Below are 11785 nucleotides of genomic sequence, written 5' to 3' on the forward strand. Positions count from 1 at the left end.
TGAGAAATGTGAGAGGGATGAGAGAGGGACAATGAATGGAAGGGAGATAGTGAGAAAGGAAAGGAAGGGGTGTGGAGAGTGAGAGGAGGACGGAGAACAGGGATGTGGGGGCTGACGGAGAGAATCAGTGGGGGGGGGGAGATGTAAAGGAGATGGTCATGCGCAGGGAAATAACACAGCCCAGGAAAGGATGTCGACCTGGAGGAGGGAGGGGAAGGCGGGGAAAGGAGGAAGGGAGAAATGAAAATGGGTGGAGAGAGAGGAGTAGGTACTGAGGAGGAGGGAACTGAAGGAGGGGGAAGGGGACAGGGAACTGAAGGAGGGGATGGGACAGGGGGAGGGGACTGAGGGAGGGGGAGGGAATGAGTGCAGGAGAGGGAACTGGGAGGGGAGGAGGAGGAGGGGAGAGGGAGTGACAGGAGAGGGCCGCCGAGAGGGGTAGGGTTTGAAAGGGAGAGACTGAGGGCAGGGGTCTACGGTGAGGTGCAGGTGTATGAGGCCGTCCTTCCAGAACGTTCCGGAGCGGAGTGTTAATGGGAGGAGCTGCGCCCTCACCCAAGGCGTCGAAGAGTTGGGTTCTGGCGAACTTGCCCTCGAAGAAGACGGTGTTGTTATCCGGGTTGTAGGCACGGCACATCCTCAGTAACACGACCTCGAGGGAGCCTGCGGGGGGTGGGAGGAAGAGGAGCAAGGGGAGGCCATCAGCCCCAGGGTTTCTACAGTCAAAACACCCCCCCCTCCTTCCCCCTCTCACCCCCCCCCCAGGTCTCTCTGCCCCAATCCGCCTCCCCTGGAGCCTCTCCACCCCAGTCCCCTCGCTCGTCCCACGCCCTCAGGGTATCTCTGCTCCACCCCCTCTCCCCGTCCCCCAGCCCCTGTGTTAATTCCGATAAACGCTGTGTGACCTGCTGAGTTTCTCTGGAGTGGGATTGGGACAATGCTGCCGACCAGGGAGAGCTGGGAGTGGAGCCCCAGCGCTGCTCCGCAGGGTCCTAATGCCTGGTCTTCACGCCAACGGCTTTTGCAGACTTTAACTGGCCTGCTAAAGCAGCTGGTGGTGTTTCTTTTCTTACAATCCTGCCACCACGGAGGTCTGTGCCCAAGATGGCAGCGCCTGTTCTGGGGCGGCGGACCATGGGGAGGGGTGGGGTTGTAGACCCACATTGGGCTGAGGACTCCGGCTCTTGGGAGGCGGGATTCGAGAGGGGGAGTGTGGTCAAGAAGTGGCTCTTTTAGGGGGTGTCGGGCGCTGAAGGGCTTCCCGATCGAGGTTCGGGGTCTGGAGCTCGGGTCGCAGATGGATCGAACAGGAGACGAATCCAGGGACACTCGGTTGCCTCTGGAGGGACTCTCTTTCTCCTATTGTTGGCGGTTGCCGGACGATGCTCACGCCGACTCGCTGTCTTACGGCAGACGAACGTTGAAGTATGTCACATACATGACATTTTATATGTTAGCACATGACCGTAAGGTTCTGGTTTTCCAGAACGCGTGGTTGCTGTGGAGAGAACGAGGAGGAGGATCCCCAGCCCGTGGCCCGGATCCGAGGACGTCTTCGGGAGAGAACGGACGAACGAACTTGACTCTCCGGAGGCTGAGGGAAGATCCCACAGATGGACCTCGAAAACGCACAGAGATGCTGGGGGGAAGGGGTGCTCCCGTTGGCGTCTCCTCTTACGCCGTTGAGCCGCAATAGCGGGGATCTCCCGGTGGCCGCCCCCATTTCAAGTCCCCTCGCCGGCACGTCTGATCATGGTCTCGTGTACTGCCGGGCTGAGACCGGAGGACCAACGCCTCATCTTCCGCCGGGACAGCATTAACGTCCAGTTTCTGTCAAACCTCCCTCCCCCTTCTTTCCCCCCCCCCACCCCCCGTCTCCCTTCCTCCATCCCCAGCTCTGTCCCCACCCGCCCTTCTCCTTCCTCCATCCCCAGCTCTGTCCCCACCCGCCCCCTCCATCTCCTTTCACAAAGCCAAACTCCACTGGCCCCACTCTCCTCTCAGCACACCCGATGAACACCTTCAGTCTGTTGGTCTGGACCCCTCCCCCGGCCAGTCTTCGGTCTTTGTTCTTCACCTCTGCCCGAAACATCGGTCAGACGTCTTTACCTCCCTGCATTTCTATGTGTTTTTACTGCGGCGCCAGGAGACTCTCGCGTTTTACAACGGTATATAAGATCAGGAGAGGGAAAGAGCGAGGAGATGGAACGCTTTTCCCACAGCAGGGGGTTGGAGGGAGGAGGGGATCTAAAGAGAATTTGGTTCAGAGAGCGGTTGATCCATGGAAGCTCTCAGAGATGATGGAGTCAGATTCGAACACCCAGTTTAGGAGCCATTGAGGAAAATAAAGTCGGGTAGGGGAATGCGTGGACGTCTGTGAGAACCAGATCCCAGCCTGTAACCCACTCCCAGGGATCTGTTATTCGATATATAACCACCCCCCCCCCCCCCCCCACCCCTGGATCAGATCCCGCTCTCGGAGCTGCGATCCCTCTCCCCAGTCAATCTGGGAGTCCCCTCCCGCGCGTCCTCCCTCCCTCTCTCTCTTCTCCCTCTCTCTCTGGGACCCTTCCTCGAGTGGAGGCCACTCGTGGCTGAGCCGATGCCACCCGAAAGTGGGGGAGAGCGAGACCTCGCTTGGTGGACAGACTCAGGCTCCCCGTCGGAGGAAGGATACAGAGGAGGTTCACGGGGACGATTCCGGGGTGAAAGGGTCAGCACGCGAGGAGTGTCTTTGACGGCTCTTGGCCTGGACTTGGGGGAATGGGGGGGGGGGGGGTAATGTTGAAAGGTGTGGACGGACGTAGAGAGGTCGTTCCCCGCAGCGGAGAGTCTAGGACAAGAGAGAATGAATTTCTTCATCTCGAGGACGGGGAATCCGCAGGCGGCTGCGGAGGCCAGGTCATTGGGTGTAGAGATCGATTGGTTGCTAATCAGCTAGGGTTATGGGGAGAAGGACAGGGCAGAGGGGCCGAGTGGGGAAATGGATCGGCTCATGATGGGCTTTTACATTTTTTAACATTTAAATTAAATTTTATTTTGTTTGACATACAGCACGGTAACAGGGCCTTTCGGCCCACGAGTCCGTGCTGCCCAATTAACCTACAACCTGCGGTACGTTTTGAACGGTGGGAGGAAACCGGAGCCCTCCCCCCCCCCGGGGAAAACCCACCCAGACACGGGGAGAACGTACAAACTCCTTACAGACAGCGCGGGATTTGAACCCCTGCCCCGATGGCTGGCGCTGTGACAGCGTTGCTCCAACCTGCCCCTTGAACGCTCCTGTGTCTTGTGAGCTCATGGTCAAACCGCCCTGCCCGCGGACGACAGGGCGGGAAGTCGGATTCGTTGCAAGGTCAGCGCAGCTCAAGTACAACACCAGAGAACCGGGGCGTACCGATGCGTGGCAGGGGTGGGGCGGTGGTCCCTGGCCCATCCTTCTCACCTGCTTTCAACAGCACAATCTGGTCGTTCTGGCACAGGTCTAGAAAGCCGTCAAGGCGCTTGGCGAACTCCACCACGTACTGGATCGCGGTTGTGATGGCGTGCGCCGATTTCTGCCACATCTCTGCTGCCGACTGGAGGGGGGTGAATGGTTGTGGGGGGGGAGTGGGAGAGGGTGAAAGAGGGAGGAAGAGGGGACGGTTGAGGGAGGGAGGGGGAGAAGGAGGTAGGGGTTGGAGTGTGGACAGAGGAAGAGGAGAGGGATGGGAGTGAGGGAAGGGGAATAGTCGAGGAAGGGGAGAGTGAGGGATCGGAGGGAAGGGGAATGGACGAAGAAGGAGAGAGGGAGGGAAGGGGAGGGAGAGAAGGGAGGAGAGGGAAGAGAGGGATAAGGAGGGAGATGAAGGGGAGGGAGGGAGGCCAGGTGAGGGAGAGGTAGAGGGAAGTGGAAGGAAGGAGGGAGGGGAGAACGAGGGGAGGGAGTCAGGACGGACAAGAGAATAGGTGGGGGAAGAGGTGGAGAGGGTGCAGAGGGGAGGGTCGGAGGGAGGGAGGGAAGGAGTTGGAATGGGCAAGGGAGAGGGAGGGATGGAGGAAGGCAGAGTGGGGGGAGAGGGAAAGGATGGACAAAGGAGAGCGAGGTGCGATGGAGGCAGGGAAGGTGGGAGAGGAGGGAGGGATGGAGGTGGGAGTGGAAGGGAGAGAAGAAGAGGATAATACAGAACTTTAGCCAGTTGAACGGTGGGATTGAGAGGCCTGGGGTCCTTCCGAGAGGAGCCTCTCCTCCCTCCCCACCCCTCACTCCTCCTCCCTCCCCACCCCTCACTCCTCCTCCCTCCCCACCCCTCACTCCTCCTCCCCACCCCTCACTCCTCCTCCCCACCCCTCACTCCTCCTCCCTCCCCACCGCCCCTCCCCCCTCGTTGACCTTCCCTTGGTAAGGGCACTCTCTCCCACCTTTTTCTGGAAGCCCTCGACCTCTGCCTGCGTGAACACCTTCCAGCGCAGGGCATGAAGCTGTTCGGGCAGAAACTGGCACGTCTCCCGGTGGGACCGCATCACGTTCTGGATCACGCTGTCTGCGTGGAGGGAGGGAGAGAGAGAGAGATCACCACTCAGTCAGCTGGCAGGTACCGAGCTATGGGGGTTCACCAGGGACGAGGGGAAGGGTCGTGGCTCATTAGGGGTGGGGTGAAGGGTCAGTGTTCACCACGGGGTGAGGAGAAGGGTCGCAGTGGGTGAAGTGAGTGGCCGCAGGAGGCGAAGCAACAGACTGCCAGAGGCGGAGCTCGCCGACGGCAGGTGAGGAAGGAAGGACGGGGAAATAGGCCTCAGCGGACAAGGTGAAGTGGTGGGGGGTGACATCGACCGGGTCTGACCCCGACCACTTACCCAGCTCCGTCATCCCCCCGCCCTGGAGGTGCGGGAGGGAGGGCCAGCCATGGAACTCCGGGCCCTCCGCCGCCTCCAGCGGGTATAGCCGCTGCCTCGCCTCCCCCGGCTGGAGGCCCGAATGGACCTGCCCCACCTCCCCAGGGAAGCGAGGGCGGCCTCCGTCCTCAGCCGACCCCAAGCCTGGGCCGGGCTCCCGCTCCTTGGGGTAGGGCGGCTGGGCAAGTTTGCTCTGGCTCAGGGCAGAGGCACCCATGCAGTAGGCCGCATCGGCAGCCTCGGCCTTGCCTGGCTGCCTCTCCATCTCCATGCGGTGTCTTTGAACTTCAGCGTGCAGGGTGTCCCTCTGCTTCTTCGACATGCGCCCAAACTTCACAGCTGAAAAATAAAAGATGTGTGCAAGAGTTTGCCTCAGGACAGAGTTCAAGGAGGGATGGTAGATTACATGGGACCTGGCCTGCATTAATCCCAATACTGACGGCACAAGAGCAACACGTCAGTAACTCTGTAGTGGGAAGCATCAAGTTCCTTGGAGTTCTCTTCACCAGTGACCTGTCGTGGACCCTCAATGTCCCCTCACTTGTCAGGAAGGCGTGATAGCGTCTGCACTTCCTGAGAAGACTGAGGCCGGCCAGGCCACCGGCCGCCGACGTGTTATCCGTCTGCAGGAGCTCTATCGAGAGCGTCCTGCATTGCATCCGCGGGAGAGAAATGGATCGCAGGTCAATCCACTGACCATTAAAAAGGATCGCTGGAGCCTCCCTCATCCCCTCCACCCATCGACGTGATCTACCGGGGTCGTCGCCTGAAGAGGGCGCGCAAAATCATCGTGGACCCCTTTCCACCCCCGCACGCAGCGTCTTCCAGCTGCTCCCGTCGGGGGAAGAGATCTTGGGGGGGGGGGGGGGGGCGGATCAGAGCCAGTGAAGCCGTGGCTTCCTCCCATGGGCAATGAGAACGCTGGACGACCAAAGGACCTGATCACACTGACCACCCGAGACTCTCCATTAAACAATATTTGTATCGATGAAATATTGTTTGTCTGGATGTGTGTTATGTCTGGGTGTGTGTCGACGTGCTTTGCACCGAGGACCAGAGACCACTGTTCCGTCAGGTTGTACTTGTTCAATCGGATGACAGGATCCTTGAATTTGAACTTGAAGACCAAGGAGCTCCTGTTCCAACTCCATTAAACACTGGTCAGACCATGTGTGCAATCTTGAGAGCAGTTTTGATTGCCCCATATCCCAGGAAGGAAGTCCTGGCACGGAAAGGATCTGGATGAGGTTCACAAGAACGATCACGGGAATCAGAGGGTTAACGTAGAGGAACATTTGTCACGTCAAATTTATTGTCATCTGATTGTACAAGAACAACCTAACGAAACAGCGTTCTCCGGTCCTCGGTACAAAACACGTAGACACACAGCCAGACATAACACACGGACAGACAAACAATACACACGCAGGACAAGTATTCATATAGACAAATACATTTTAAAAAATTACTTCGTAAACATGAGAGTCTCTGAGGGTTAGTATGAGCAGGTCCTTTGGTCGTTCAGTGTACTCACTGACCGTGGGAAGAAGCCGTTCCTCAGCCTGGTGGTGCTGGCTCTGATCCTCCTGGATCTCTTCCCTGACGGGAGCAGCTGAATAACAGATCCCCGGGTGTGGGTTACAGGCTGGGATCTGATCCAGGCGTTCGGGGGTTTATATATAGAATAACAGATCCCTGGGAGTGGGTTACAGGCTGGGATCTGATCCAGGGGTTCCGGGGGGAGGGTTTATATATAGAATAACAGAGCCCTGGGAGTGGGTGACAGGCTGGGATCTGATCCAGGGGTTTATATATGGAATAACAGATCCCTGGGAGTGGGTTACAGGCTGGGATCTGATCCAGGGGTTTGGTGCTACACATAGAATAGCAGATTCCCTCACCCCCCTCCCGGGAATGGATTACCTTCCTCTGGTAATTTTTGCTGATGGTGAATCTTTGTCTGCCGTAACGGTGGGTAAAAGGAAGTTTCGTGCAATAGGACACTTTTCTGTTTTATTCCATTCAATAAAATAATCTTGGAGTACAAGGCGAAGGTCTGCAGACCCGGTGGTTGAAGTAAAACCATGACGCTGGGGAAATTCGGCCGGTCGAACTGTGTCCTTGTTGTAGCAAAGATAAAGGTACACGAGTAACATTCGAGGCTGGAGACCTTCATCAAGGCGCAAGATGGTGGCTCTCAACCTTTTTTTCCACCTGTCATACCATCTTACGCTCTGGTTAATCAGGGATTACTTAAGGTGGTAAGTCAGTTGAAATAAAGGCTGCAAAATTCTGTCTTATTGCTCAAGCCCTGAAAGTTTGGTACCTTCACCCATTTTGGACACTGTTTGACCTGCTGAGTTTCCCTCGCACAATTCTATGACTCAATTCAAAGATAATGATGGCGGCTTCACTACCCATAAGCCTCCGTGCTCAGGAAACCCTTCTATCTCCTCCCGGGCTAAGTAACCAATTTCCTTCTGACGCCCGGGGGTGGCGGGGGTCGGGGGTGGGGAAACACCCGGAGAGCCCACCCTCAGCCCCGTGTCGCTCCTCACCATCTCGGGACATGCCGAGCTCCAGGCACTTGTGCAGCCGGCAACGCTGGCAGCGGTTACGGCTGGCGCGGTCGATGGGGCAGTTCTGTTGCCGGGAGCAGGTGTATGAGACGCTGTTCTGTTGGCTCCTTCTGAAGAATCCCTGAAAAGAAAGCAAGAGGCAAGGTCACGAAGTGAGAACCTCAGCTGCCAAGTTAATAGGGCCACCTTGACCCAGAGGTTCCAGTCAAGTCGACTGTATACACGTATTGTTAGAGCCCAGAGGACCTGATATTCACCAAGACAAATGGTTACTTAAACAAAAGTTGCTTTTAATTATCTTTAAACATGAAAACAGGATCACACTTTAACTTATTATTAAAGTTCGAAGCGCACGTGTGTGCAAGTTCAGAAAAGTTATTTGGTTCATAATCCAATCTCACTTCTCATTCCTCCAAGTTCACTGATTGCAGGCAATTCTTATACTGTGCACAGAATTTAACATTTATAAAGTTCACCAGGTTTTGGTGCTTGAACGGTAAATGGTTACCACTCAGGAAGGTTCTTGTCGGTTTAGAGAGAGAGATTTGTTGATCCAAGACACCCACAACTGATTCCTTCTTAATCCACCACTCCAGTGTCTTGCTGACGAAACTTGCCTCCTTCAGGGTTCTCCAGATGATCCCCTCTTTCTTTCAGGTCACCACAGAGTTCCATTTTGTTTCCTTTATTCCAAGTGAAACATTAGACAGCCAGTCCTCTCCTCTTGCATGAACCACAAGGCCGTCTTCCAAATTGGGCTTTCCACGAGCTCGCCAGCTTGTCCTGTTCCAGTCCCAGTTGCTTCTGCTGGCTGTAACACTGTAGGTGATCTCTCTCTCTCTCTCTTTAAGAGAAAGCCTGTTTGACTCTCTCTCTCTGCTTGCAAAACCATATGACCCTCTTAGAACAGCAAGTTCTCTTCCAGACAATCTGCACTCCAACAAGCTCTTTCATCTGTTGCCTTTTTGTAAACAACAATCCATTAGTGAAGTCTATTGGGCCCTTTCCAAAGCTCTTGCAAAAGCTCTGAGGCCCCGATATGTCTCACATGGGGCAGAGCTCCAGTATTTCAAATAAGATTTGTTTTAAAGAGTTTGTATGTGACCTATACTAACGAACCTTTCCCAATGTATCTCCCAAAAACATATCCATATATGTTGTCACATTATATAAAATATTGATTCATGGATACGAGAATCTTGGGTGGTCAGTGTGAGCAGGTCCTTTGATCGTTCAGCATTCTCGCTGTCCATAGGAAGAAGCTGTTCCTCAGCATGTTGGTGTTGGCTCTGATGCTCCTGGATCTCTTCCCCGACGGGAACAGCTGGAAGATGCTGTGTGTGGGGTAGGGGTCCTCAATGATTTTGCATGCCTCCTTCAGACAACGATTCTGGTAGGTCATGTCGATGGGGAGGAGGGAGGCTCCAATGATCCTTGCTGCCACTCTTATGGTCCTATGGATTGACCTGCGACCCATTTCTCTGCAGCGGCCAGGATGCTCTGGATCGAGCTCCTATAGAAGAGGAGGTGGCCAGTGGCCTTGCCCGCTTCACTCTTCTTGAGTGCAGTCGCTGTTGCGCCTTCCTGACAAGTGAGGAGATGTTGAGTGTCCACTGTTTATTCATTCGGGTGCCTTGCCATTCGGAGGATCTTTTCTAGACCCCAACACACTAACGGCATTGTGAAGACAGCATATCAGTGCCTCAACCTCCTCAGGAATTTGCGGGGGTTTGGCTCGATGGCGGAAACCTTGGCAAATTTCCGCGGAGGTGTGGAGGAATCTGCGCCAACCCGGCTGCATCACAGGCCTGGGACGGGGACGCCCCGAGCGCAAAGCCCTGCAAAAGGTAGCGGACACAGCCCAGGACATCATGGGCAAAACCCCTCCCCCACCGTCGAGAACGTCTACGGGGGATGCTACCGTCGGGAGAACAGCAGCGATCATCGGGGATCCACATCACCTGGCACCTGCTCTGTTCTCACTGCTGCCATCAGGAAAGAGGTCCCAGTGCCAAAAGACTCGCATCACCAGGTTCAGGAACAACCGCTCCCCCTCCACCATCAGACCCCTCAATGATAAACTAATTTAATGGCTTGTATTTTGCTCCTTATTTATTACTGAATATTTATAACCCTGTTTTTACACAGTTTGTTTACATTTCTTTCATTCTGAGTACCCTCAGGTCAAAGAATCTCAGGGCTGTAGGTGAGTTCGTGTATGTAACCTGACAATAAATCTGAACTTTGACTTTTGACTTGACACCTCCTCAAACAGGTAAACATGGCGACAACTTTTTCTCAATGCCCCACAGTCGAGAAATCGTTCCGTCTCTTATTGTGGCCCCGACCACTCGGCATGTCTTACCTTGCAGCCTTCACAGGTGATCACCCCATAATGGATTCCCGAGGATTTATCGCCGCAGATTTTACACGGGATGATTTCGATTTGTGCTAAAAGAGAGGAAAGAGGAGGTGAACTCAGAATGGAGGGAAACCGAGACAAAAACCTGGATTGGGTTGGGATGGGGAGAGGAGGAGAGGGTGAAGGGAGGTGGGGGTAGGTGGAGGAGGGAGAATGGGAGGAGGAAAGGGGAGGTAGGAGGGGGAGAGAGGTGGGAGTAGGTGGAGGAGGGGAGGGGAGTAGGTAGAGGGGAGGGACGCAATAGGGGAGGGGAAGGGAGGTGTGACAGAGAAGGGGAGGAAATGGAGAGGTGGAGAGGGTAGGAGGGGGTCAAAGGGGCAGGGGATAGGGAGGGGAGAAAGGGATGGTGGGAGAGGTGAGGAACGGGAGGTGAGGGGGAAGAGAGTTGGAGGGAGAGGAAGGAGGATGGGAGGGGAATGGGGTCAAGGGGAGTGGGAAGGAAGGGGACGGTGGGGGGGAGGGGAGGAGAGTGAGAGGGTGAAGGGGAGGGGAACTGATAGGAGGGGGAGAAAAAGAGGGGAAGGGGAGGTGTGAGGAGGGAGAGAGGAATAAAGGGGACTGGAGAGCAGAGGGGACAATCAGGGGGGAGGGATATGGAGCAGGGGGAAGGAAGGGGTAGGGAGAGGGAGGGAAGAGCTGGAGGGGTGGGGAGGAAGGGGAGGAGGGAGGGGAAGAGGAGGATGGAAGGGAATGGGAGAGGTTGGGGAAGAAGGAAGGAGGGGATGAGGGGGTATGGAAGTGGAAGAAGAAGGGAGTAGGGGATTGGGATGAGGATAGGGGAGTGGATGAAGAAGGCGGTCGGGGATGGGAGGGCTGGGGGGAAGTTGGGAAGGGGAAGAATGGGGAGTGTTAGAAGGCAAGGATTAGGGGAATGAGATAGTTGGAGAGAAAGGGGGCAGCAGAGTGAGGGAGGGGGTGGTAAAAGGTAAGAGCGAAAGAAACAGTGAGTGATATTATCTCATCGAGCAAGGGGCTGCGGAGGGACCATTGCCAGGTTTACTGTTAAATAACATATTTGCATACAAGTCTCGTCTGAATGGAATTTCATCAGCTTGTGGTACAGAATCTCACTGTTGAAGCCACAGCGTCACGTCCAATAAAGGTGAGGGAGCAGCGGAGCGCTCCCTTTGCCCTGGCACCGGGTCACGGTGCTTGCCGGGTCGTGGTTGGGGGTTCCCTCCAACCCACGCCCTCTGACAGTGCGAAGTAATCGCCCGCCTCCTTGCAGAAGAATGCGAGGGTCTCCGTCACCGTCCATCCCCAGCGGCGGCGAGACAGCAGGCTCCCCAATCCACGGACTGTTCCCCGGAGAGGGCACCTGCAGGGTCGGGCGTGAGCCGTCACTTCAGTCTGCCTGAGACCCGACAGTCTTCCGGCAGGCGGAGATGCCGGCAAGGGAGAGCTGCCGAGGCTGGACGCAGCCTATCCGAGGGCGCTGTTGGGGCGCTGTTGGGGGAAGGACGTCGAGGGATTTGAGCCCCTCAAACAACTGGGGAGGGGGGTGGAGTAACAACAAGGGGGCCATGGGGGGAGGGGTGGAAATAGAAATAATGGGAACGATGTTCATTGATGGGAAAAACAGGTACATAATGGATTTAGATACATCAAAGATTGATGAAGGGCTCAAGCCAGAAGCCACGCCTTTACAGCGCCAGCGATCGAGACCGTGGTTTGCACGTTCTCCCCGTGACTGTGTGGGTTCTCCCCCACCCCTCGGGGGGCTCCGGTTTCCTCCCACCGTTTGAAACATGCCAGGGGTGTAAACTGGGCGGCACGGGCCCGTGAGTCCGTAATGGCCAGTTACTGCACCATACGTCTGTGGTGATATACCACTAGCCTACTGTAGGGGGCGACCTGTGTACTTGCGGGAAGAGCACTGGAGGATAAGGAAGCACCAGGCCGGCTGTCA

At 55.8% G+C, this 11785-nt stretch overlaps 1 protein-coding gene across 1 annotated transcript in view; it reads right to left on the bottom strand.

Annotated features, from left to right (window-relative positions):
• The window catches only part of LOC138765404 (nuclear receptor ROR-alpha A-like), a 13520-nt gene extending 2119 nt beyond the window's left edge, over positions 1-11401 (bottom strand). Inside the window, exons 1-8 of the mRNA XM_069942445.1 lie at positions 11243-11401; positions 10968-11194; positions 9820-9961; positions 7434-7575; positions 4837-5214; positions 4402-4523; positions 3446-3578; positions 478-663 (exon numbers count right to left, since the gene is read on the bottom strand). Of these exons, the coding sequence (XP_069798546.1) occupies positions 478-663; positions 3446-3578; positions 4402-4523; positions 4837-5214; positions 7434-7575; positions 9820-9961; positions 10968-11194; positions 11243-11401 (1489 nt within the window). The remainder of the gene's footprint in view (positions 1-477; positions 664-3445; positions 3579-4401; positions 4524-4836; positions 5215-7433; positions 7576-9819; positions 9962-10967; positions 11195-11242) is intronic.
• Positions 11402-11785: the final 384 nt, after the last annotated feature.

The sequence above is a fragment of the Narcine bancroftii genome, chromosome 5 (assembly GCF_036971445.1).
Source record: "Narcine bancroftii isolate sNarBan1 chromosome 5, sNarBan1.hap1, whole genome shotgun sequence".
In the NCBI taxonomy this organism is placed as follows: Eukaryota; Metazoa; Chordata; class Chondrichthyes; order Torpediniformes; family Narcinidae; genus Narcine; species Narcine bancroftii.